We start from the raw sequence: 23,781 nt of genomic DNA, 5'->3' as shown, positions 1-23,781 counted from the left end.
TCTCTTGTTGCTTGTTTCCCATAGAAACATCACTTCTTCATTCGTTCATTCATTCATCCAGGGCTTATGTGGCTGCTACTCTGGATTCTGTCACGTGTCAAATATTTATTTATTTTCCCAGGAATTCAAAGAAAGAAAGAAAGACAGTACCCTGGACACAGACCTTTTAGGTGCTCCATGAATGAAAAACAAGTTTCACTTTTTATTCCCTTCCTTCTCTACTCCTGAGCCCTGCTTCTTCTGGCAGGAGAGGCTGAGCCCGGGGCACTACGGTAGCTAATTGAAAAAAAAAAAAAAGGAAGAAGAAGAAGGCCTGTAATTGTGCTGGGACCTTCGGAAATTCTAATGATGAAAGGCAGAGGCTGGCTCCCACTTCCCCTTCCTGCACAGTGCGGGCGTGGGGTGCCAGGGAGCTGAGCAGTCCTGCTAGGAACCCGAAACAACCATGGACCAAGAAGCCGTGGGCAATATCGTTCTGCTGGCCATTGTCACCCTCATCAGCGTGGTCCAGAATGGTAAGGGAGGCCCCTCCCTCGGGGTCAGCTTGGTGTCTTGGTGTTTGACAGTCAGGCTTACACACTTCTGTGTTTGTGTGTGTATATGTGTGTACATTTTTTTCTTATCTGTATTTGTATCTTTATTTGACTGTACAAGGATGCGTGCACTTCTGTGTGAACTGGGAGTTTTCCTTCTCCCCATCTTTCTTTTGCTTTAATGGGGATGATTAATCATGTCTGTAGAGCTGGAACAGCAAGTTGGTTGCACAGAAACCATCACTGAAGTGTTTGCAATCAGCACTGTAACTATTAATTACTGTGGCCAGTTGGAGGGCAGGAAGCCTGAAAGCGACAATCAAATAAATGTTCATCTAGACACTGGGTTATACCCGGTGCAGCAGGCTGACTTCAGCGCAGTAAGAGTTACCTGTTACCTGTACGCTAAAAAAAAAAAAAAAAATTTGGCCAGTGTGAGGGGGGACTTCACTTTTTCATTATTTTACCTCTGTATTGCTTTTTAATTTCTTTTGACGAAATACATTCTTTGCAATACTTCCTTTTTCTTTAGCAATGTGTAATTTTTGAAGCATTCTTTGGTAGACATCATGTACTCACATAAAGGGAGAGAGAGTCAGAAGGATTTCCTTGTTTGAGGGTTGCATTTCCATTAACCCTGCACTGTGCTTTCGCTCAGTTGTGTCCGACTCTTCGCGATCCCATGGACTGCAGCCCACCATGCTGCTCTGTCCATGGGATTCTCCAGGCAAGAACACTGGAGTGGGTTGCCATGCCCTCCTCCAGGGGATCTTCCCGACCCAGGGATCGAAACCAGTTCTCCTGCATTACAGGCAGATTCTTTACCATCTGAGCCACCAGGGAAGCCTAAGAGTACTGGAGTGGGTAGCTTATCCCTTCTCCAGGGGATTTCCATTAACCCTGGTGTCACTTAACCCAGGAAAGGGACCTAGAACTGAGAAAGGCAGGACAGGGTGGAGTTTCTCTTTGAATTCCTAAGTTAGGACTGTCTCAGATTCTTTTTATCAGCATGGCTGGTGTCTTTAGGATTTGCAGTTTATGAAGACAGAGAAAAAAGGGGAAGATTTACTCTGTAACTTAACGGTAATTCCTGAATGTTCATATACTGTTACACTTTGGAAATGTGGGTATTCACTCGATTTGGGATATCCTGATATTTTCCCCCAGCTTGAGTGTGGCCTTAGGTTTGTGATGAGCCCTCTGGGCACAGAGTAAGGCTCCCATGGCCTCCTGGCACCAGAGAGACCAATCTTGCATACTCCAAGTCGGTCTCCTCTGTGGGACAACACTTGGCAGCTTTCTGACCCGAGCATTTTCATAGTAAGTGCCACACAACAGAGCTGCAGCTCTGAGAGGGGACGAATGGCTCCGGGTGAGGCTGCCATGGCCCCAAGCCACTGCTGTTTCATGCAGCTGCCATGCTGGGCTCTCTTGGTCTCTGTAAATCCCCAAAGGATCATTCATTCAACCTGTGTACTCCCAACGGGGACTCTGCCTGGCCCAGGAAGGGTCCCACATCCATGGGGATTAGCAGCAAACAGCAGGAGAAGATGGGCAGGCAGGAAGCAGGAAGCCTGCTGTGAAGCCTCGAGTCCCTGTGGCGGCAGTTGCATGGGTGCTGGTTGTTCGGGTGCCCCCTCCGGCCCCCCCGAAACCCGTCAAGATCGGTGACAGGGGACGGGAGCCAGAGTCCCCTCAGCCGCCCATGCAGATGTTCGCAGCCACCCTGAGCTGCTGGCCTCCGGTCCAGAGCTGAGTGGGGGGATGCTGCGTGGTCCCCCCCATGAGAACAGAGTCTCTGCCCCTCCCCCGAGATGCCCCAGGACCTGGCCCTGGAGTTTCCTGTGAGTCCTGGACTTCTCTGTAGAAGCACAGGGAACCCTGAGCAGACTTGAGGTGGACAATGAGATTTCTAATCATTTTTGGCAGATAAGATTAGGTCGTGGGGAGGAGAGAGGATAGATGGCCACATGTCTGAGCTCTAATCACAATCTTTCGGCTGACCATCTTGGATAGGAGACGACGGGACGCAATGGCCTTGGTCACACAGTCCCATGAGCTGATGACGCTTCCTGGCAGGGAGGGAACTGAGAGTGGACCAGCTCCTGCTTTGGGCTGGAGACTTTTCATCCTGGACACATTGTCGATTGGGCTGTTTATGGCGATGTGGACAGCACAGAGCCCATGTCACAGCCTCTGTTCCTCCCCATCCCCTGCCCTGTGACCAGCAAGGGCACCGTGTGGACAGAGTGATTTTGCAAAGGTTGGGGCGGTTTTGAAGCCACTGAAGGAGTCCTTGGCTCTCTTCAGAGGCTCAGGATCAGCCTTGCTCGTCTCTGAGGCACAGAGCGAGGCTTGCTGGTCATGCTGAGACCACCTTTTAACTCTGTTCAATGTGCTGGTGCAGGGGAACCAGAGAAATTCAAGTGACTGGGGAGATAACACCTCTACCTGTTTTATCCTTGAGCTTTTAGGCAAACACAAAGGTCCAACCGAGGTCCAGAACCTCTCTTTGCAATTCTAATTAACCTCGAGGTTGCAGCCAAAGGTCTACCTACCGTATTACGTGCAGAAAATATGCAAAAACTCTGCCCCCACCCCAGTTACATTCAAAACCTTTCCTGTTAGCTTTAGGATTGATTTACATGCTGTTGCCAGGCACTGTGTACTTCGTGTTTGTCCCAAGACAAGGAGTTTCGGCCCCTGTGTCTGTGATACTATGGGGGTGAGGGGGGCGCACTCTGGCTCCCAATTCCCCAGGGGAGAGGCAGAGCCCACCAGCCCTGTGAACTTCCTCCTCTGCCTCCCAAACAGTAAGGAGTCATCAAGATCATTGAACCCGAGGCCCCCTCCCAGCTTGATCCAGCATAATGCACGTTTGGGAACGCAGACCACGTTTAAAGTTTGAGCGACCTGGACCACGAGTACCAAAGCCTGGTTTCCCCGGTCGTGTAGACAGATGCATTTCCTCTGCGTAGCATCCAGAGGGCCTCCCACTTCCCGGCCAGGGTGCCAGCAGCTTTGACCTGAAGCAAACCTGGGAAACATGGCTTTGGAGAAAATGATTCCCACGGGAAGCCAAACTAATTAGGTTGGGGGGGTGGGGGAGAGAGTGAGCTGAGGGGAGGGGCCCAGGGCCTTGTGCGTGGAGACCTTGTGAATGGTAACAGCAGAAGTCTAGACAGCATCCTCAACAGCCCCTACTGAACACTCCCAGGATGGAGCGCTCACAACGTCCTGGGCTCACTCTTCCCATTGTCAAGTGTATTGAGAATTTGCTTTGTGTCATGTATGGTGCTTCGTGCTGGTCATAACATGATCTCATTTAATCCTTGCACCCTATGAAATATTCTACTATTGCACTCTTATTTCACAGAATAACTAAGTGGAGCTTAGAGAGCTTAGAGAGTTAGTTGGAGATTCCAGAGTCAGTAGTGGTGAAACTGGGATTCAAAGCTACTTCAAAACGTGGAAGTTTACACGATGTGTGTTGTCTTGGATTCACTCATTCAAACACTCACTGCTCGGGAAGTTCTCTGTTACATTGAACTGAGACCTGCTGCCCTCTAATTTCTATCCACTGGTGTGTCTGTTCTTTGGAAAAGCTTAGACTGTGCCTGAAGCTTCTGTATTTCCAAAGTCACCTGTAATATCCCTGGTTCAACATATCATTTCTCAGCCGACTTAGTTTTCAGAGTCCCTAGTCATCAGATTACTCCTTCCCACCCCACCCACCACCAACTTGCTATCTTCTTTCTAAGATGCAGGTGGGTGTTTTTCATGCAAGAAATCTGTTCCCAAAATCCAGACACCAGTTCTGTTAAAATGATGGAGGTGTGAGCTATTCTTGTGTATCACAGGGCTGACTCATACTAAATGAAAATCTCAGAATCTTTTTCTGTGATCCTGAGAAAGTTATTTACCTTCTCTGACCTTCAGTTTCCTCAACAGAGAGGTGGGGTTCTACTACTGTCCACCTGTGGTAGCTGAGGGTGTTGCCTGAGATAATCCCTGAGTTGCTGGCAGAGGCCAGCATGAGGTAGTTTCTTGGTGACCGTTTGCAACCTTCTCCCTCTGGTCTCTCTCCATCCCTCCGGTTTGGCCTGATGTTAGCAGCCAGCCAAGAGTAGTGTGTGAATGCTCCCTGCACGCATAGTTTCTGTAACATGATCAAGGATATGGAGTATGGAGTGTCAGTATTTGGAGGAGTGGACAAACGTGGCCCAACTCTCTCAAGTTTAGCTTGGAAGGAAAGAGAGGTAGACCCTAGTGGGGGTTCAGGACAGAGGCAGGCTTGTTTTTGTTCTGTTTTGAGGTTAGGAGAGATTTGAGCATGTTACAAGGGTAAAGATTCGGAGAAAAATAGAGACCAAAGATTTATGAAGCAGGGCAAACATCAATGAAGGAAGACCGGAAGAGGCTGGCCAAAGCAGGGTCAAGGTCGCAGGTGGAGGACTAAGACTTGAAAAAGAGGAAGGGGCTGTTCTTGGGCAAGGAGAGGAAGAAGGGAAGCAGGCTGAGGAAGGAGGGCCCCGCCGTGCAGCTGGCTGCAGAAGTAACCTCGGACTGTCTTAATACCATCCCTGCTTATGTGTTCAGAGGCACGGGCATCACCTTGGGTTCTGGAAAGACAGTGATCAGAATTTCCACTGTATTCTCTGGAGAGAAGAGACGTCCAGAGCAGACAGTTGGCTACTCAGACCCCACACTGCTGATGGAGTCCCTGCAGTGAGCTTCTGTGTGGTAGTAAGAGGATGGACACACTCTCGCATGCCCAGCTGGACTCAAGTCCCAGCAGCCCCCTGCTCCCCAGTGGTGGGACAGAGAAGGTTATTCAACCTCTCTGAGCCACAGTGCCCTTGTTGACAGCGTGGGGATGTGCTTCACAGAGCATGTGTCCGGCGTCCACCAGAGTGCCATCATGAAGCCAGCCCTGTGGCTCTGCCCGGTGTGGGCACAGCCCTAGGGGAGGAACATGCTTTCACCAAAAGGCAAATCACGAAGGCTTTTATCCACGGACACAATGGATGAAGCATCCTTTTCAGGTCTTTTCGAGGAGGCTAATGTGAAGTTGATAAAAAGAAATCCTGTGAGTGGGATACCTGACTGTCACCATTTTTCCTTTTTTCACTCTTGAAATAGGAGGAAAGGAATTAAATAGGAGGGGTGGGAGAGAGAGAAAGAGAAAGGAGGAAAGAGCGAGAGGGAAGGAGAGACCGTGTTCCCCCCTCCCCACCATCCAGCCTGTAGACAAGACAGACTCTGTCTCCCCCGCGTCTCTGCATCCCCCAGCCATCACCCTAACCAGCTCCCTGCTGTCTTTCCCCCTGTCCTGGGTCTCACCCCTCTAAGCCCTCACCATGCTAAGACAGAGCGGCTTTCTGGCGAAGCCATTCATTAGCTCACACGTCAGTAACTCCATGCTTCCTCAAGATGGCAATAAACTCAGACGTTCTTAACGCGGCTCTCCTCAAGGTCACGGTCACGCTGCTGGTCTGAGGGCTGTGCCCTGCCACCATCTGCTCAGCCTTGGCTCACTTAGCACTTTTTCCTTGAGGCTCCCCCTGGCCACCCTGACCAGCACCCCTGGAGGCCCCTGCCCTGCTCTGCCTTCGCTTTTGTCCACAGCTCGGCACACTGTGTGATTTTAATTCTTACATGTTGTTTACTGTGTGTGGTCTGTCTCCTTTCCTTGTATCCTCGCTGGAACATAAGCTCCTGAGGCCAAGGCTCTGTGTGTGTGTTTTGTTCTCTGATACAAGCTAAGTATCTGGCACAAGGCAAGTGATAACAGAGAAATGGCATTGAAAGAGCAATTCACCGCCTCCCTCTCTTCGGCCTCATTGGTAAGTCTACCAGGTTTATACTCCCCATTACTGCCCTCCCCACCTCCCATCTCCCAGCCAAGTGGATGTACGAACCCCAGAGGGAATTGCTGCTGGGCCTCTGCGTATCCCGTTCCGACAGAGTGCAGCGGTCTCCTCAGCTCTCCCTGGCCCCTCCATCCCCTTGTCCTTCAGGTTTTATCTCACCCGTCACTCCCTCTAGGAGTCCTTCTGTGACCCAAACACTGAATTGCTGGTCCTCTTTGACCCTCGATGGCTCCATGTTCTCACTCAGTCTCAGCACGCGTCTCTCTGTAGGCCTTTCTTTACTTGGTTGCCTGTTTCTTCTGGTGGGGCTGTGTCTTGCTCACAATTGCTTCACCAACACCAAGTGTAGCAATCAGTCAAGAGTAGCTGCTGAATACCTTTGTGCTCAGTGACATTTGATGGAGGACAATTAGGGGTGTTTAGAGGTCGACAGAAGGAAACATTTAACATTCCAGGAAAAATATTAAGATACCAGGCTCGGGATATGTGCCCATTATAAATCCAAACCTTTCCTTCTGGCAGGGTTCTTTGCCCACAAGGTGGAGCACGAAAGCAAGACCCACAATGGACGGAGCTTCCAGAGGACTGGGACGCTGGCCTTTGAGCGGGTCTATACTGCCAAGTGAGTCCAAACTCTGACACTGCTCTTTGACCCGGAGTGGGCCTGGGACAACCTTCTGGATGCTGCGGTGTGGCGGGAGGCGGTGTGGGTTCCAGGGAAGCTTGAACTTCACCTCGGAGGCTTTGGGGGTACTTTTCATCATTTTAGCAGGTGCTGGTGTTTGAAGAGAGGAAGCAGAGGTGTTGGGGGTGGGGGAGTAGACCTCACAGCTCCTGCCTGGTCAGGAAACCTCTCAGCCAGTCATTCGGTCATGGAGTTGACCAATTTCCTGGGGGGTTAGTCCCGAAGTGCTGGTGTGCAAACCAGCCATTACTTACCAGCTGGCATCAGAAACAACAAGCAGGACTGGCAGGCAGCTGCCTGCTGCCCCGTGGACACACCTACGCCTGGTCTCCTGGAGCGACCAGGACAGAGAGCATGAGGGGACTATCCGCTTGCTTTTCTATCTCTCCTTCTTTACTTCTGCAGGTAAAGGTTGCTAGAAAACACCTGAACAACTCAGGGAAGGAGGAGGGGTGCTATTTGGGATGCAAATCTGAATGGTGTTATTCAAACACTCATTTTCCTCTCTGCCAAATGCATTTAGACAAAGGGTTCAGCCATCAGCCTGTGGCGGGCTTCTCCATGCCTGTGACTGGAGGCTTGTTAGGAAGGGCGGCTGTAGCCCCAAGCTGCCAGGGAGCTGGCCTTCGGTCTCGGCTTGGAGGTGACTTTGATATTCCCCAGAGAGCCTTCTAAAACGGGACTTAGGGCCACACAAGGAAAGTTCTAGAAGGGTAGGGAGAAGTTGAAAGGTGTGGCTTTAAGCCATGTAGGATGTTCACATTTATAGGAGAGGGGAATCGTGTGTGGGGCACCCCCAGCCCTTCTGTGCCGTGTGCAGGGGCCGGCAAAGAGGAGCAAAGACAGGGTGCTCCACTGGGGATGATGCCAGAACCTCCCTGAAAATGAAATCCAAAAACCAGGAATCCTGTTCTACAGACAGACTGGAATGGTTAGCTTCTTCCCACCCAGATCACTGCATTCTCACCAGCAGCACTGTGCTCTTATGAACACAGCTGGTCAGTATTGGAGAAGTGGGGGCAGGGGAATTTCTCTGTACCAGGTGGGAAGTTGAGCTCCCATCTTGCCAGCAATGAGGAAGAGCCACAGCAGGCCAGGCCGCCTTGTTTTTGCCTTTTCTTCCAGGAGTGAACCAGCTCTCCTTCTCAGAAGCTACCATGGGACTGCCCTGGTGGTTAAAACTCGGCGCTGCCAATGCAAGGGGCCTGGGTTCAGTCCCTGGTCAGGGAGCTAGATCCCACATGCTGCAACGAAGACCCGGAGCAACCAAATAAATAAAAATAAATTTAAAAGAAGAAGAAGACAAAGCCACCGCACTGACCGCTGGTCCCCATGACCAGCCTCCGGATTGTGGAAGTGCCCTGTGGGGGTGGCTGTGGAGCTCTGCAATGGCATGCAGTCCCTGAGATCAAAAGATGCTAGAGAAGAGTGGTGGGCAGTCAGTGCTGCCTAGGGGTCCTGACTTTCCTACTTACCCTTCCAGAGAGGGGAAAGAGACCGAGGGGAGGAGAGTGAGCTGTGGAGAGGTTGGACCTATGGCGGGGGTGGAGGACAATTTTCTGTAAGATAAAGGTCATCCAGACACTGCTGTGGTTCTGTTACAAAGACCATTTCCTCCCTGGCCAGCTTGCAGCACCCTGTGTGTGCCTGAGGTGGGTTGTGGAAGGCTCTGGAGATAACGCAGCGGTTGTTACTGCCCGCTGGCCACCCCCAGGGCCTCCGGTCTGAGCGCCTCGGCCAGGAAGCTACCAGAAGAACGTCATTCCCAATGAGAGCTTCCCCAGGGGCCTCCAAAGGCACCCAAAAGGGGTGTGAGATGAGCCACGGGGATGCGAGTAGAAGAGAACATGTACTTACTGTTGCCATCTATAGGAAACTAAGCTTTACTCAGTTTTAATATACAGATCGAGAGGCATATGTTGTGTATAATTTGTACCTAAATGTACCTGTCATAGGCTTATACCATCAAAAGTCTTGGTTGATGGAGTGTGGGATCGTAAATGTTTAGAGACCATAGAAAGGGAAGATAGCATCAAGAATAAATGATGCTGGTGGACTGAAAGGACTAATGCATGTTTTTCAGCATAAAATTTGGCTGTGGACTGATACAGACCGTTCAAGATTTGGGGGCTGTCGATAAACAAGACGTCCCAGCCAGGTTATGCCGTTAGTTCAGACTGGACTTCGGTTAATCGGCTGCCCTACCACCTATCTCCCTTGAGGGCAGAGCTGAGCCTGATTTTGAGAGAGAAAAAGACCTTGACTGTCTTATCTTGTATCTAACACATTGGTTAAAGCTCTGTTCCCAGCTGATGTATGCAGGCAGAGCAGTCAAAGTCTGATTTTTAGAGAAAAGTGTCAGTTAAGGGACCTAAGATTCTTCCCCAGGGGTGCAGGTGAGCACAGACTGTGGAGAGAAAACAGGTCTCTGGAGGTGTGTAATTTTCCAAAATGGGTCCCTTAGGTTACAAGTTCGTGGGCTGTTAACAGGTATGACAGGGAAATGGGTTCCCCACAGCGAGACTTTTGAGACCCTTTACAGTGCTAAGAGACTCTGTGACGCTTGGTTCTCCAAGAAGGGGAGGTCTTATTGAACTACAGAAAACCCTCCTTAAAAAAAAAGCATATCAAAGGTTTGGTGTCTCACAAAAATGCATTTTGGTAAATGACACCCTAAGGCTTCTTCTCCCCTGCTCCTCTCACCCTAGGCTCACTTCTAAGTAGCATGGACTTGTCCAATGATTTGAACGTGATCCATCTACATTGGTTCTATTGATTGCTATTGATGCTATTACTGTTATTAATGATATTTGCTTCATTAATTAATTAGTTTAAAATATTTTTGAAATAGAGTTGATTTACAATGTTGTGTTAGTTTCAAGCATACAGCAAAGTGATTCAGTTACATGCACGCATTCTAAGTTGCTAAGTTGTGTTCGATTCTTTGTGAGCCTGTAGACTGCAGCACATCAGACTTTTCTTTCACTATCTCCTGGAGTTTGTTCAAACTCATGTCCATTGAGTCTGAGATGCCATCCAACCATTTCATCCTCTGTTGTCCTTTTCTCCTCTTGCCCTCACTCTTTCCCAGCCTCGGGGTCTTTTCCGGTGAATTGGCTTTGTATCATGTGGCCAAAGTATTGGAGCTTCAGCTTCAACATCAGACCTTGCAATGAATATTCAGTGTTGATTTCCTTTAGAATTGACTGGTTTGATTTTCTTGCTGTCCAAGGGACTTTCAAGAGTCTTTTCTAGCACTGCAGTTCATAAACATCAATTCTTCAGTGCTCAGCCTTCTTTATGGTCCAACTCACATCCATACATGACTACTGGAAAAGCCATAGGTTTGACTAGACAGACCTTTGTTGGCAAAGTGATATCTCTATCTTTTAATACACTGTCTAGGTTTGTTATAGCTTTTCTTCCAAGGAGCAAGCGTCTTTTAATTTCACAGCTGCAGTCACCATCCACAGTGATTTTGGTGCCCAAGAAAATACAATCTGCCACTATTTCCACTTTTTCCCCATCTATTTGCCATGAAGTGATGGAACCAGATGCCATGATTTTTGTTTTTTTGAATGTCAAACTTTAAGCCAACTTTTTCACTCTCCTCTTTCACCCTAATCAAGAGGCTCTTATTCACTAAGTGCTTCACCCCAAATGGTAGATCTTTAAGGGGCTCCTGTCCTTTGGAATTATTACGGTGTTCATAAGTCAGTGGAAGTTCTGGGTGTCCAGAGCACCTAGTGAGTCAGCAGGCTTTGTTGGTTCCCCCATGTCCATATCCCAGGACAGGATACATTGGTTTCTTATCTTTTCTTCTTGTTAAATTCTCCAGTAAAGAATTTTTGACCGTCAGAAAGACATGAAGGCCCCCGTGGCCAGGGACACAGCCCAGCCTCCCTGGGCGCTCTGTAAGGGACAGACCAAAGGCTGGTCATTCTAGGGTTCTCAGTGGTACCAACTGAATTGGGAGACCCTATCAATTTGAAGGCTGATATTTAGGAGAAAAATCATGAGAAGCACATCAAGAAGCTGCCAGAGGAAAACTCTAAGAAAGGAATTTGGGTAAAAGCCCAAACGTGTTTTAAAGATTATAATTTTTAATACCTTTTTGGCTGCACTGCACAGCATGTGGGATCTTAGTTCACTGACCAGGGATTGCATCTGCAACCCTTGCATTGGAAGCGCAGAATTTTAACCACTGAACTGCCAGGTAAGTCTGAAGAAAGTTGCATCTTTGAGTTTACCTCTAGTTTGAATTGCCTTAGACCAGTGGTTCTCAAACTTGAGCATGCATCAGAATCACCTGGAGGGCTCCTTAAAATCTTACTGAGCAGCCCCCAGAATTTTTCATTCTGTAGGTCCAAGGAAGGCATTAACATTTACATTTTTAAGAAGGTCCCTGGCGATTCTGATACAGCTGATCCAGGGACCACACCTGGAGAACTGGTACATTAGACCATCAACTCTTAGAGCTTAAGTGGATCTCAGAGTTATTAATTATTCGTCTCTTGGTTTTACCAGTAGGGAAACCAAGTCCAGAGAAATTGCTTTGCCAATGACAAACAGCTGGTTAATGTCAGGTTGGGGACCAGTCCTCATCGGGTGCCCCTCCCGCTTTGTTGCATCGTCTTTCCCTGCTCATCCCTCTGTGGCTTGTTATGTTGTGTTTCCATGGATGTCCGGATAGATTGTCCTGATCTCAACTGAAGCCTTTCAAGAGGACACTCACTATTTAATTGAGTGAAGGCATACCTTGTTTTATCATACTTCACAGATACTGTGTTTTTCACCAGCTGAAAATTTGTGGCGGCCCTGCATTGTCGGATGATGGATACCATTTTTTAGCAATAAAATATTTGTCATTAAGGAATGTACCTTGTGTTTTAGACATCATGCTATGGCGCACTTACTGGGCTGCAGTGTAGCATAAACATAACTTTTATGTGCACTGGGAAACCAGAACATTCCTGTGAGTTGTGCTATTGCGGTGTTTGCTTCATTGTGGTGGTCTGGAGCTCAGCCCACACTATCTCCAAGGTGTGCCTGTAGGGTTGAAGAGGTAACAGTCCTGGCTTTAGAGTCGTAATAAGTCCTGGCTTTGCTACTCTGGGGGACCCTGGGTAAATTATCTTCAGCTTCTCCAAGGTTCAGTTTCTCATCTGACACATGAGAAAATTGTGATAGGCAGAAGAATGACCTCCAAAGATGTTCACATCCGGATCCCAGGAACACGTGAATAGATTACATTACATGGCAAGGGGGAGTTAAGGTTGTTAAGCAGTTGAGTTTAAATTAAGAGACTATTTGGAATTATCTGGGTAGGACCAATGTCATTGCAAAGGTCCTTCAGATGTGCAAGAAGAAGGCAGAAGAGCTGGGGTTGCAAAGACATAATCAACCATGGCTGGCTTTCAGGTTGGATGGGGCTTTGAGCTAAGGAACACAGGTGGCCTCTAGAAGTTGGGAAAGGCAAAGAGACAGAAGCAGTGCATCTCCAGAAGGGATGTAGCGATGCTGACATCTTCATTTTGGTCCGTCGAGACTGACTTCAGACTTCTGACCTGCAGTTAATACATTTGTCCTAACTCTCTGAGTTTGTGGCTACTTGTCCCAGAAGCCACAGGAAACCGTGCAGTTACTGAGTGTACTGGCAGGATTGCATGAGCTTAAAGGAGACCAAGGGTGTCAGACCCCAGTGCGGGGGCCAGGCCTGCGCCCTGACAAAGCCATCAGCAGGATAACGAGCACCACCTTTGCCTAATCCACCCTGGCTCCTGTAACGTGGAGGCTCACCTGTCCTTCCTCAGCTTGGCCCACGTATCCGAGCTGACTTGTGCGTCTGACCTGAAGGTCTACTTGGTGGGGTCCACGTTGTCGGGTCCCTCTCTTGACCCCACCCTGACTCACCCAGCCCTGCTGTCCGCGTCTCTCACTTTTCAATTCTAAGAAGTGCTTTGGCATAGCTGGGAGCAGGACTCCGGCCAAGGAGGATCCATCAAGAAATGGCTTCACTGCGGAAGGGAGTAGGTGAATTCCAAGCTTGTGTCTGCTTTACCTGCTGTCTGTTTCTGGAGGTCAGAGGAATTATGAATGGAGTCCAGGCTTTGTGAGACATGTGCGCGTGTGTGCTAAGTCATTTCAGTCATGTCCGACTCTGTGTGACTCTACGGACTACAGCCTGCCAGGCTCTTCTGTCCACGTCTGCTAGGCTCCAGGCAAGAATACCAGAGTGGGTCACCATGCCCTCCTCCAGGGGATCTTCCTGACCCAGGGATTGAACCTGCATCTCTTACGTCTCTTGCATGGTAGGCGGGTTCTTTACCACTAGGGCCACCTGGGAAGCCCACCTTGCAAGACATTGATTATTATTTGGGGTTTCAGGTAATTTTCAGACTAAACTGTGTCCTCTGATTTTTTTCCCCCTTGTTGATTTATTCTGCAGCCAGAACTGTGTGGATGCCTACCCTACCTTCCTTGTCATGCTCTGGAGCGCCGGGCTTCTCTGCAGCCAAGGTAACCTGGGCTTTTCTCCTCGTGTGTGCTCGCTCCAAAACGTGTGTCACCAGGAGGTGCGAGTGTAGGCTTTTCTGTTGAAAAGACTTTGTCTGCCCTCCAGCTCCAATCTGCAAAGCTCCGGAGAGGTGAGACCCTCCGGAGGTTGTGAGCCAGTGGCCGGGGGGCCAATGCGGGGCCCGGCGGTAATGCATCGCTAATGCTGGCTCCCTGGTGGCTGGTTGAGAGCAGCTGCACTGACAAGGGTGGTTTCAGGCTAAATGTGACTCAGAAACCTTAAGCAGCATGAGCTCAGACACAAGGGCATTCTGAATGAGAGCAGGAGGTGTCTGTTCTGAGCGACTGTCACCTGGCTGACTGCTCATTACCTTCTGCATGGTGCTCCTCCTTCCGGCATGGGTCGAGGTCTCCAGCCTCCCTGGTCCTCAGCAGCGCACAGTCTTGACTTCAGCAAGTTGGGTTCCCAAAACTGATTTAAAATTAAGTGGAAACCAAGTGGTATTTTTGGTCCACTTTGGAGACTGGCCTTGTGTCTGCAGAAGGTCTGGTGTGACCTGGCCAGCTTCCACGCTGTGGCCCAGCCGTGTGAGACAAAAGGCTGCCAGTGTCCTGTGAGAGATGATCTCATCCTTATTGTGGTCACTCATGCAATAAAGTAGGTAAAGTGGACATTGTTGCCCCCTGTTGTTACTTTTGAGGAGCCTTTGATTCAGGGAGATAAGTGACTTATTCAAGGTTGTTCAGCTGGTGGGTAATGGAGCCAGGACGGACTCCCAGGGGTTTCAGGATAAATCCTGGGTTTTTCACATGTGTCCTCTTGCTTTATTCATTTCCAAAAAATATACACTGAACACCTACTATGTGCCAAACCCTGTTCCCTGGATACACAGCAGTAAATAAGACAGAGATGGTGGTGAAGCACACAGCAGTTGGCAAGGTGGACCAACAGAAAATAAATGAATGGATAAGTTCATTGGCAAGAGTGAGACACGCCATGAAGGGAGAGAATCAGGTGCAATGAGAGAGGAGAGAGGTGAAGGCTGGGAGCAGAAACTACTTCAGGAGCACGAGGTGATCCATAAGGCTGTCAGGAAACATGTCTTAATCTCCCACTTTCTATCCTCAGTTAAATAAGAAACATGTCTGGCATCACCTGGAAAATGAAGTCAAACTACACTTTGAGTAGGAGTTATGATTCCTTTTATGTCTTCTTAGATGATACTTGATAGAGATGAATCTGGAGTTATTCTGGTTGGATAAAGGGAGTTGAAAAGGGTTTCAGGGCCCGGAAGTAAGCATTTTCTGCCAAAACAAGTATTGGCATTGCCGGGAGGAAAACTGTCAGTCACTCCTGTTCGGTGTAATAGTCATTTCCTATAAATATGGTAGATTGGATAATTTTTCAAGTGAAAGGAACACCAGCCTAAACCCATCACATTACAGAGCAGGAGCCCAAACCTCAGGGGAACCTGCTCAAACCCAAGAATTTTAGAGCCTCGTTTTGAACACACGACATCCCTCCTGGTGTTTCAAGCAGCTCAGGTCCACGCCAGGGGCAGGCGCTGATCCCCAAATACGGGCAGTGAGTTCAGTCACTTTGCACCCTGATTTCTATCAGCTCATGTTAGGTTCAGTTCCCGGTGACAGAAACGTGGGCCAATAAGTTAGCTCAGAGCCATCTGGAAGGGACCAACCAGGAAAAACCTTGTCCACGGCAGCTGTGACTTGTTACAACTTTGAAACCATCAGAGTAGAGAGGATTGGAGACCCGAGTACCTAGACTGCCTGGAGCACTCCCTGACACATATCAAGTGCTTAGTTGATCAAGTGCTTGGTATTTGAATAACGCCGGGGGGTGGGGGTGGGTGCGGATTTTGAAGAACTTTTATATCCATACTTCTGTTTCACCCTCATAGTAATTCCTGATAGGTAGGAAAAGTGTAATCAGCCCTTTGTCAAATGTATTAATAGAATGTGTTAAGCGTTAGCTCCTGATCTTAACAGTCCTGATGGGGCTGGGTTTCCAACTCTCAGCTTCAAGCGCTCAGGACTCCATAGGGTTATTTCACTTGTGTGTATTCCTCACAGGGTTGGAATGCAAAAGGCATTTCTTTCCCTGGAGATCTTTCCTAAACCATAGCAATTGTTCAGAAAACGTTGAGCATCATGATTCCCAGAGGTCCACAGGTGAAGGGTGTACTTTGTAAGGACCAGCTTCAGAGCAGTGCTCTGGGAGCAAGTCTAGCTTTCCTCCTACACACACACATGCAGACACACACACACGTGTACATGCACCTACCAGCTGACAATCTTACACAAGTCTCTTGACTGCTGGAATCCATGTTTCCACATCTGGAAATAGAAAAGACCATACCAAGACTTCCCTGGTGGTTCAGTGGCTAAGGATCCGCCTGCCAGGGGAGGGGGCACAGGTTTGATCCCTGCTCCAGGAAGATTCAGTGAGAAGCCCATTCACTGCAACTAGAGAGTAGCCCCCACTTGCCACAACTAGAGAAAGTCCAGGTACAGCAAGGAAGACCCGGCACAGCCAGAAATACAATAAATAGATAATAGAGAAAAAGATGGTACCAGTCATGTGAAAAGGATTCAGATTAGATGACGGGTATGAAAAGACTTTGTATGAAATGACACTGTGATGCCAGTTCAGGGTAGCATGACTATTCTTAAGGATCTCAGGATGCTTCCTGTCCCTGGCTCTTTGCTGAACTTCACGTCAGCCCTGACTGGCAGAAGCTGAGGCCTCTGCTCGATTTTGCGACCAACACTGATTACCTATTGGCTGTATTAGTACTGGGTTCCAGCTAGGACACTAACACAGGTGTTGTCTTTTCTCCTCTTAGTTCCTGCTGCCTTTGCTGGACTGATGTATCTGTTCGTGAGGCAGAAGTACTTTGTTGGCTACCTGGGGGAGAGAACTCAGAGGTAGGCCGCTGGGACAGAGTAAGAACCATGGAGGGAGAGGCGCTTTCCAGCCAGAAGAGCGGTCATTCAACAATATTCCACTGACCAGGAGGGACCACGAGTGTTGGAGTGGGGAGGATGACTTCAATCCCTCATCCTTTTTCCTCCCTGAACTTTGCTGGTTCTGGAAATACAGCCAGGGCCCTTGACTAGTTTTTCCATTACAAAAAAAAAAACTCCTCCACGTGGTGCTGGGCTCCCAAAGGGTACTTTAAAAGCATGCCTTGCCAAACCACAGCCTCTACTCCCACCCTGCTGCATCTGGGCCTTGAATCACACCCCCCTGTCTGGCTTCCCAAAGCCTGCCGTGAGTGAAGCGTGCCATTATTTGTCAGGGGAAGGAGAACTAAAGCTTGCACCTTGTGATAAGTTCTCTTGAGTAACAGACATCGGGGACCTGAGGAAAGACTGTTAAGAAAGTCAGACACAATCGCCGGTGGCGGACAGAGACAGCGTAGGCTACGATTGTCCTTTCCTTAGACCTGGGTTGGGAAAGCTGGGTTTTAGTAAAGTAAATGATGATACTTAGAGAAGAAAGGTTCAAGTTACAGTTTGCCCCAATTCTGGAGCGATCAGAATCGCTGATGGGTTCCAAGGGTAGAGAAGATGCTGTGGGGGCTGCTCCCCACGTGCTGGCCCCAGCGCCCACCCCCTATTCCGCTTCTTGTCCCCCTCCATGTCTCACAATAGCACCCTCCCCCAACCCCCGTTTGATTCCTGGATTGGGAAGATCTGCTGGAGAAGGGATAGGTTACCCACTCTCAGATTCTTGGGCTTCCCTTGTGGCTCAGCTGGTGAAGAATCTGCCTGCAATGTGGGAGATCTGGGTTCAATCCCTGGGTTGGGAAGATCCCGTGGAGAAGGGAAAGGCTACCCACTCCAGTATTGTTGCGTAGAGAATCCCACGGACAGAGGAGCCTGGTGGGCTGCATTCCGTGGGGTTGAGAAGAGTCAGACACAACTGAGCGACTTCACTTTCACTTTCTGGTGGATAAGGCTGCCCAGTTCAGAGAGCCTCCTCCTTCACTTGATCTTAGCCAAAAGGCCAAGAAGTGATCAGAGAGCCCTCTTCAGCAGCGAAAAAGGCAGTGACATCCCTGGAGAAGTTGTCTGGGAAGAGTTAAACACCCAGAGAAGCACCTCCTTGAAGGGCGATACTCCTCGAGTCCTTAGAAACATCCTGCCCAGACCAAGAACACCACTATTTCATCGGGAGGCACTCCTGTTTCATCCTTCACCACAGATTTATCTTGAACAGGTTCTGAAATAGCTTCACAAATCACTTTCCCTCCTTTCTGTAATGAGCATATGGTGGCCTCATTCATGTGATAAATCTGACTCACTACAATATTTGACTTTTAACAATTTAATTTCTCTGAAGCCTCTATTCTCTGGCTTAAAAAAAAAATAGACTCCTTTACTTTCTTTCCACTTCTTTACCAACATTAGCAGGTAATTCTCTGTATTTGTCTTTGAGGCTGCCAGAACAAAGTGCTCCATGCAGACCAGGGTGTTTAAATAACAGAAATGTCTTTTCTTATCGTTCTGGAGACTGGCAGTCCAAAATCAAGACAATGGCAGGGTTGCTCTTTCCTGAGGCCTCTCTCCTTGGCTTGTACTTGGCCGTCTTCTCCCTATGTCCTCAAGGGTCTTCCCATGGTGTGTGCCTACGTCGTAACCTTCTCTGTAAAATATATTTTTTAATGTATTATTTATTTCTGGCTGTGCTGAGTCTTTGTTGCCTCACAGGTTTTTCTCTCGTTGTGGGGAGCAGGGGTTACTCTACTTGTGGTGCGTGGGCTTCTCATTGCGGTGACTCCTCTTATTCTGGAGCTCAGTTCAGCTCTAGGCTGTGTGGGCTTCAGTAGGTGTGGTGCTTGGGCTCAGCAGTTGTGGCTCCTGGGCTCTAGAGCACAGGCTTCAGTAGCTGTGACACATGGGGTTAGTTACTCCACAGCATGTGGGATCTTCCCAGATCAGGGATCAAACCCTTGTCCCCTGCACTGGCAGGTGGATTCTTTACCACTGAGCTACCAGGGAAACCCCGCTAACCTTCTCTTTAAAAAAATTAAAAAAAACTTTTATTGGCTGCATGAGATTCCAGCTTGCCTGACCAGGGATCAAACTTGCACCCTCTGCACTGAAAGCACAAAATCTCTTTTTTGTTGTTGTCTTTTTTTAAAATTTATTTTAATTGGAGGCTAATTACTTTATAATATTGTGGTGGTTTTTGCTATACATTGACATGAATCAGCCATGGGTGTACATGTGTTCCCCATCCTGAAGCCCCCTCCCACCTCCTTCCCCATCCCATCCCTCAGGGTCATCCCAGTGCACCAGCCCTGAGCACCCTGTCTCATGCATTGAACCTGGACTGGTGATCAATTTCACATATGATAATATATATAGTTCAATGCTGATCTCTCAAATCATCACACCCTTGCCTTCTCCCACAGAGTCCAAAAGACTGTTCTATACATCTGTGTCTCTTTCGCTGCCTCACATATAGGGTCATCATTACCATCTTTCTAAATTCCATATATATGCGTTAATATACTGTATTGGTGTTTTTCTTTCTGACTTACTTCACTCTGTATAATCCACCTCATTAGAACTGATTCCAATGTATTCTTTTTAATGGCTGAGTAATACTCCATTGTGTATATGTACCGCAGCTTTCTTATCCATTTGTCTGCTGATGGACATCTAGGTTGCTTCCATGTCCTGGCTATTATAAACAGTGCTGCGATGAACATTGGGGTACACGTGTCTCTTTCAGTTCTGATTTCCTCAGTGTGTATGCCCAGCAGTGAGATTGCTGGGTCATATGGCAGTTCTATTTCCAGTTTTTAAAGGAAGCTCCACACTGTTCTCCATAGTGGCTGTACTAGTTTGCATTCCTACCAACAGTGTAAGAGGGTTCCATTTTCTCCACACCCTCTCCAGAATTTACTGTTTGTAGACTTTTTGATAACAGCCATTCTGACCAGTGTGATATGGTATCTCATTGTGGTTTTGATTTACGTTTCTCTGATAATGAGTGATATTGAGCATATTTTCATGTGTTTGCTAATCATCTGTATGTCTTCTTTGGAGAAAGGTCTGTCTAGTTCTTTGGCCCATTTTTTGATTGGGTCACTTATTTTTCTGGAATTGAGCTGCAGGAGTTGCTTGTATGTTTTTGAAATTAATTCTTTGTCAGTTGCTTCATTTGCTATTATTTTCTCCCATTCTGAAGGCTGTCTTTTCACCTTGCTTATAGTTTCCTTTGTTGGAAAGCTTGAAGTCTTAACCACTAGATCACCAGGGAAGTCCCTGACCTTCTCTTTTTATAAGAACACTGGTTATAGTGAGTTAGGGTCTACCTCAGTCAGTTCAGTCGCTCAGTCATGTCCGCCTCTTTGTGATCCCATGAATTGCAGCATGCCAGGCCCCCTGTCCATAACCAACTCCCAGAGTTCACTCAGATTCATGTCCTTCGAGTCCGTGATGCCATCCAGCCATCTCATCCTCTGTCATCCCCTTCTCCTCCTGCCCCCAATCCCTGCCAGCATCAGAGTCTTTTCCAATGAGTCAACTCTTCGCATGAGGTGGCCAAAGTACTGGAGTTTCAGCTTCAGCATCAGTCCTTCCAAAGAAATCCCAGGGCTGATCTCCTTCAGAATGGACTGGTTGGATCTCCTTGCAGTCCAAGGGACTCTCAAGAGTCTTCTCCAACACCACAGTTCAAAAGCATCAATTCTTTGGCACTCAGTTTTTTTCACAGTCCGGCTCTCACATCCATACATGACCACTGGAAAAACCATAGCCTTGACTAGATGGACCTTTGTTGGCAAAGTAATGTCTCTGCTTTTGAATATGCTATCTAGGTTGGTCATAACTTTTCTTCCAAGGAGTAAGCATCTTTTAATTTCACGGCTGCAGTCACCATCTGCAGTGATTTTGAAGCCCCCCAAAATAAAGTCTGACACTGTTACCACTTTTCCCATCTATTTCCCATGAAGTGATGGGATGGATGCCATGATCTTCATTTTCTGAATGTTGAGCTTTAAGCCAACTTTTTCGCTTTTCTCTTTCACTTTCATCAAGAGGCTTTTTAGTTCCTCTTCACTTTCTGCCATAAGGGTGGTGTCATCTGCATATCTGAGGTTATTGATATTTCTCCTGGCAATCTTGATTCCAGCTTGTGTTTCTTCCAGCCCAGCGTTTCTCATGATGTACTCTGCATATAAGTTAAATAAGCAGGGTGACAATATACAGCCTTGACGTACTCCTTTTCCTATTTGGAACCAGTCTGTTGTTACATGTCCTAACAGTTGTTAGGACTGGAACTGTTGTTCCAGTTCTAACCATTGCTTCCTGACCTGCATACAGATTTCTCAAGAGGCAGGTCAGGTGGTCTGGTATTCCCATCTCTTGAAGAATTTTCCACAGTTTATTGTGATCCACACAGTCAAAGGCTTTGGCATAGTCAATAAGCAGAAATAGATGTTTTTCTGGAACTCTCTTGCTTTTTCCATGATCCAGTGGATGTCCGCAAATTGATCTCTGGTTCCTCTGCCTTTTCTGAAACCAGCTTGAACATCTGGAAGTTCACGGTTCACGTATCACTGAAGCCTGGCTTGGAGAATTTTGAGCATTACTTTACTAGCATGTGAGATGAGTGCAACTGTGTGGTAGTTTGAACATTCTTTGGCATTGCCTTTCTTTGGGACTGGAATGAAAACTGACCTTTTCCAGTCCTGTGGCCACTGCTGAGTTTTCCAAATTGCATATTGAGTGCAGCACTTTCACAGCATCATCTTTCAGGATTTGAAATAGCTCAACTGGAATTTCATCACCTCCACTAGCTTTCTTCATAGTAATGCTTTCTAAGGCCCACTTGACTTCACATTCCAGGATGTCTGGCTCTAGCTGAGTGATCACACCATCGTGATTATCTTGGTTGTGAAGATCTTTTTTGTACAGTTCTTCTGTGTATTCTTGCCACCTCTTCTTAATATCTTCTGCTTCTGTTAGGTCCAGACTGTTTCTGTCCTTTATCGAGCCCATCTTTGCATGAAATGTTCCCTTGGTATCTCTAATTTTCTTGAAGAGAAAATTTTACCATTATCATTTTACCATTATCACCTCTTTAAAGACCCTCTTTCTAAATACAGTCATTCTAAGGGACTAGGGTTTAGGACCACACCATATGAATGTGGGGGCGGGGCACAGGTACAGTTCAGCTCAGAACGCTCTCTTTGGGGACCATAGTTTTTTTTCCCTAACAAAGAGCTAGAATGGGTCACTTCACGAGCAGGACTGTAACCAGGAAACCAAGGAGAGAGGAACGCACTGGCCAAGAAGCAGGGAGCTGTCAACTGAGGGTGCCTCTCAGAACCTGCTGTGCTCGCGAGTCCCCGGGGGAGCTTGTCCACAGTATGGGTTCTGATCCAGTGGACCTGGGCATCTGCACTTCCAACAAGCTTCTGTGCTGCTGGTCCATGGAGCACTGTGAGGAGCGAGGAGGTTGATACTCAGCTGCAAAACTATTTTCAAACTCTCGACACAGGAAGACTAGGAGTTGCATCATGAGCCTTTGGGGTCCCTCTCAATAAGATAAAATTTCTAACATTGAACCTATGGATACCACATGGTAGTCTCTAGATTATAGCAAGCAAGGGCCTGGCAGCCTTAAGGCACCTGTTTAGATGAGTTGGGTGTTCTTGGGGAGGCCTCCTGAGTGCCAAGGAGTCCCCTTGCTAGGGTCTTTACTAACAGCCTTAGCAACTGATAATCTTGGCCACCCATGGGGCTTCCCTGGTGGCTCAGACAGTAAAGAATCCGCCTGCAAATGCAGGAGATCTGGGTTCGATTCCTGGTTCGGGAAGAATCCTCTGGAGAAGGGCATGGCACCCCACTCCAGTATTCTTGCCTGGTGAACTACAGTCCATCGGGTTGCAAAGAATACAACAGGACTGAGCGAGTAACACTTTCACTTTTCACTCGGTGACCCACTTGGCTGCACTTTCAAAACATACCAGTGCTGCAGGAATGAACCATCCAGAGCCATCACAGAAGGATGCTACAGAGGAGGGGAACCAGGCAGCTGCTGAACACAGCTGTGTGGTCACATGTCACTGGAGAGATGCCTCCTGACCCCAGTGGATGCTCTGTGCAAGCAGTGTAGGATTTAGAGCCTGTGACAGAAGGAGACGAAATCATCCGGTCCTACAAAGTCTCCCTTCCTTGTTTCCCTTCACATGTAAGGGCCTGCCTTCCAGCCCCGGAGGCCAGCTCTCATTAGTGGGAACTTGAGTTATCCCCAGGCAGCCTCAGGAGACTGAGCCCTAGAATGCGAAAGCATCTCTTAGAATCCACCAGTCTTCTTGGTTCATGTATACCATCCCTTCTCACCTGAGGCACTGAAAATCCTGCATTACACACAGCTGCCAGCATGGGTCTTACAGGCACTCCTGAGAGGGTCTTCGTGAATCCATGGGTTCCTAACCCCTGGTCAGAACCCCGGCTACCAGCGGACGCCACCACCTTCACGCCATCCGGGAGCTGGCGTTCCCATGGCACAGAGAAACCAGAGAGCAGAGCCCTGATGGTGATGGGTTTAAGGCTGTTTTTGCTTGGTTCTGAACTAGATTCAATGACTAATACTAGGTAAGACACGTCCATCCCTCATGTGAAGTAAATGGAGCATTCTTGAGTAAAAGGAGGTATCCTTTAAGCCCCATGTATTTCAAAGCGATAATATTTTGTGTTAAATTGGCGTCACTTGTGCTGTTCTCCAGTTTCCCCTCTCTTTCCTTTCCAGCACGCCTGGTTACATATTTGGGAAACGCATTATCCTGTTCCTATTCGCCATGTCCCTCGCTGGGATACTCAACTATTTCCTCATCGCCTTTTTCGGAAGTGACTTTGAAAACTACATCAAGACTGTCACCACCACCATCTCCCCTCTCCTCCTCATCCCTTGAGTCTCTGCTGAATTCCGGTGGGTGTGCTCAGCGAATCGATACCTAGAAGCCATCAAAGCGCAACCGTTTAAGAGAGGCTGTAAATCTAATGACCTGCTGGGCTTTGCAGCTTGAGTGAACCTCGCTTTTCCTGGAAGAGGAAATTTTCACATCAGCCTCGCCCTCTGAACAAGGCCGAGGCCCCACATTTGCAAATTCAGATCCCTTCTGTGTGTTTC

The 23,781-nt window shown here is 48.1% G+C and overlaps 1 protein-coding gene across 1 annotated transcript; it reads left to right on the top strand.

Annotated features, from left to right (window-relative positions):
* Window positions 1–398: 398 nt before the first annotated feature.
* On the top strand, window positions 399–23,781 carry ALOX5AP (arachidonate 5-lipoxygenase activating protein). The gene is made up of 5 exons (XM_068984638.1): window positions 399–515; window positions 6,929–7,028; window positions 13,540–13,610; window positions 16,472–16,553; window positions 23,401–23,781. Exons 1-5 carry the CDS (start codon window positions 446–448, stop codon window positions 23,561–23,563), a joined length of 486 nt encoding a protein of 161 aa, XP_068840739.1. The 5' UTR covers window positions 399–445; the 3' UTR covers window positions 23,564–23,781.

Source organism: Capricornis sumatraensis, chromosome 12 (assembly GCF_032405125.1).
Source record: "Capricornis sumatraensis isolate serow.1 chromosome 12, serow.2, whole genome shotgun sequence".
NCBI classification, from domain to species: Eukaryota; Metazoa; Chordata; class Mammalia; order Artiodactyla; family Bovidae; genus Capricornis; species Capricornis sumatraensis.
This window is presented reverse-complemented; position numbering and strand designations above follow the sequence as displayed.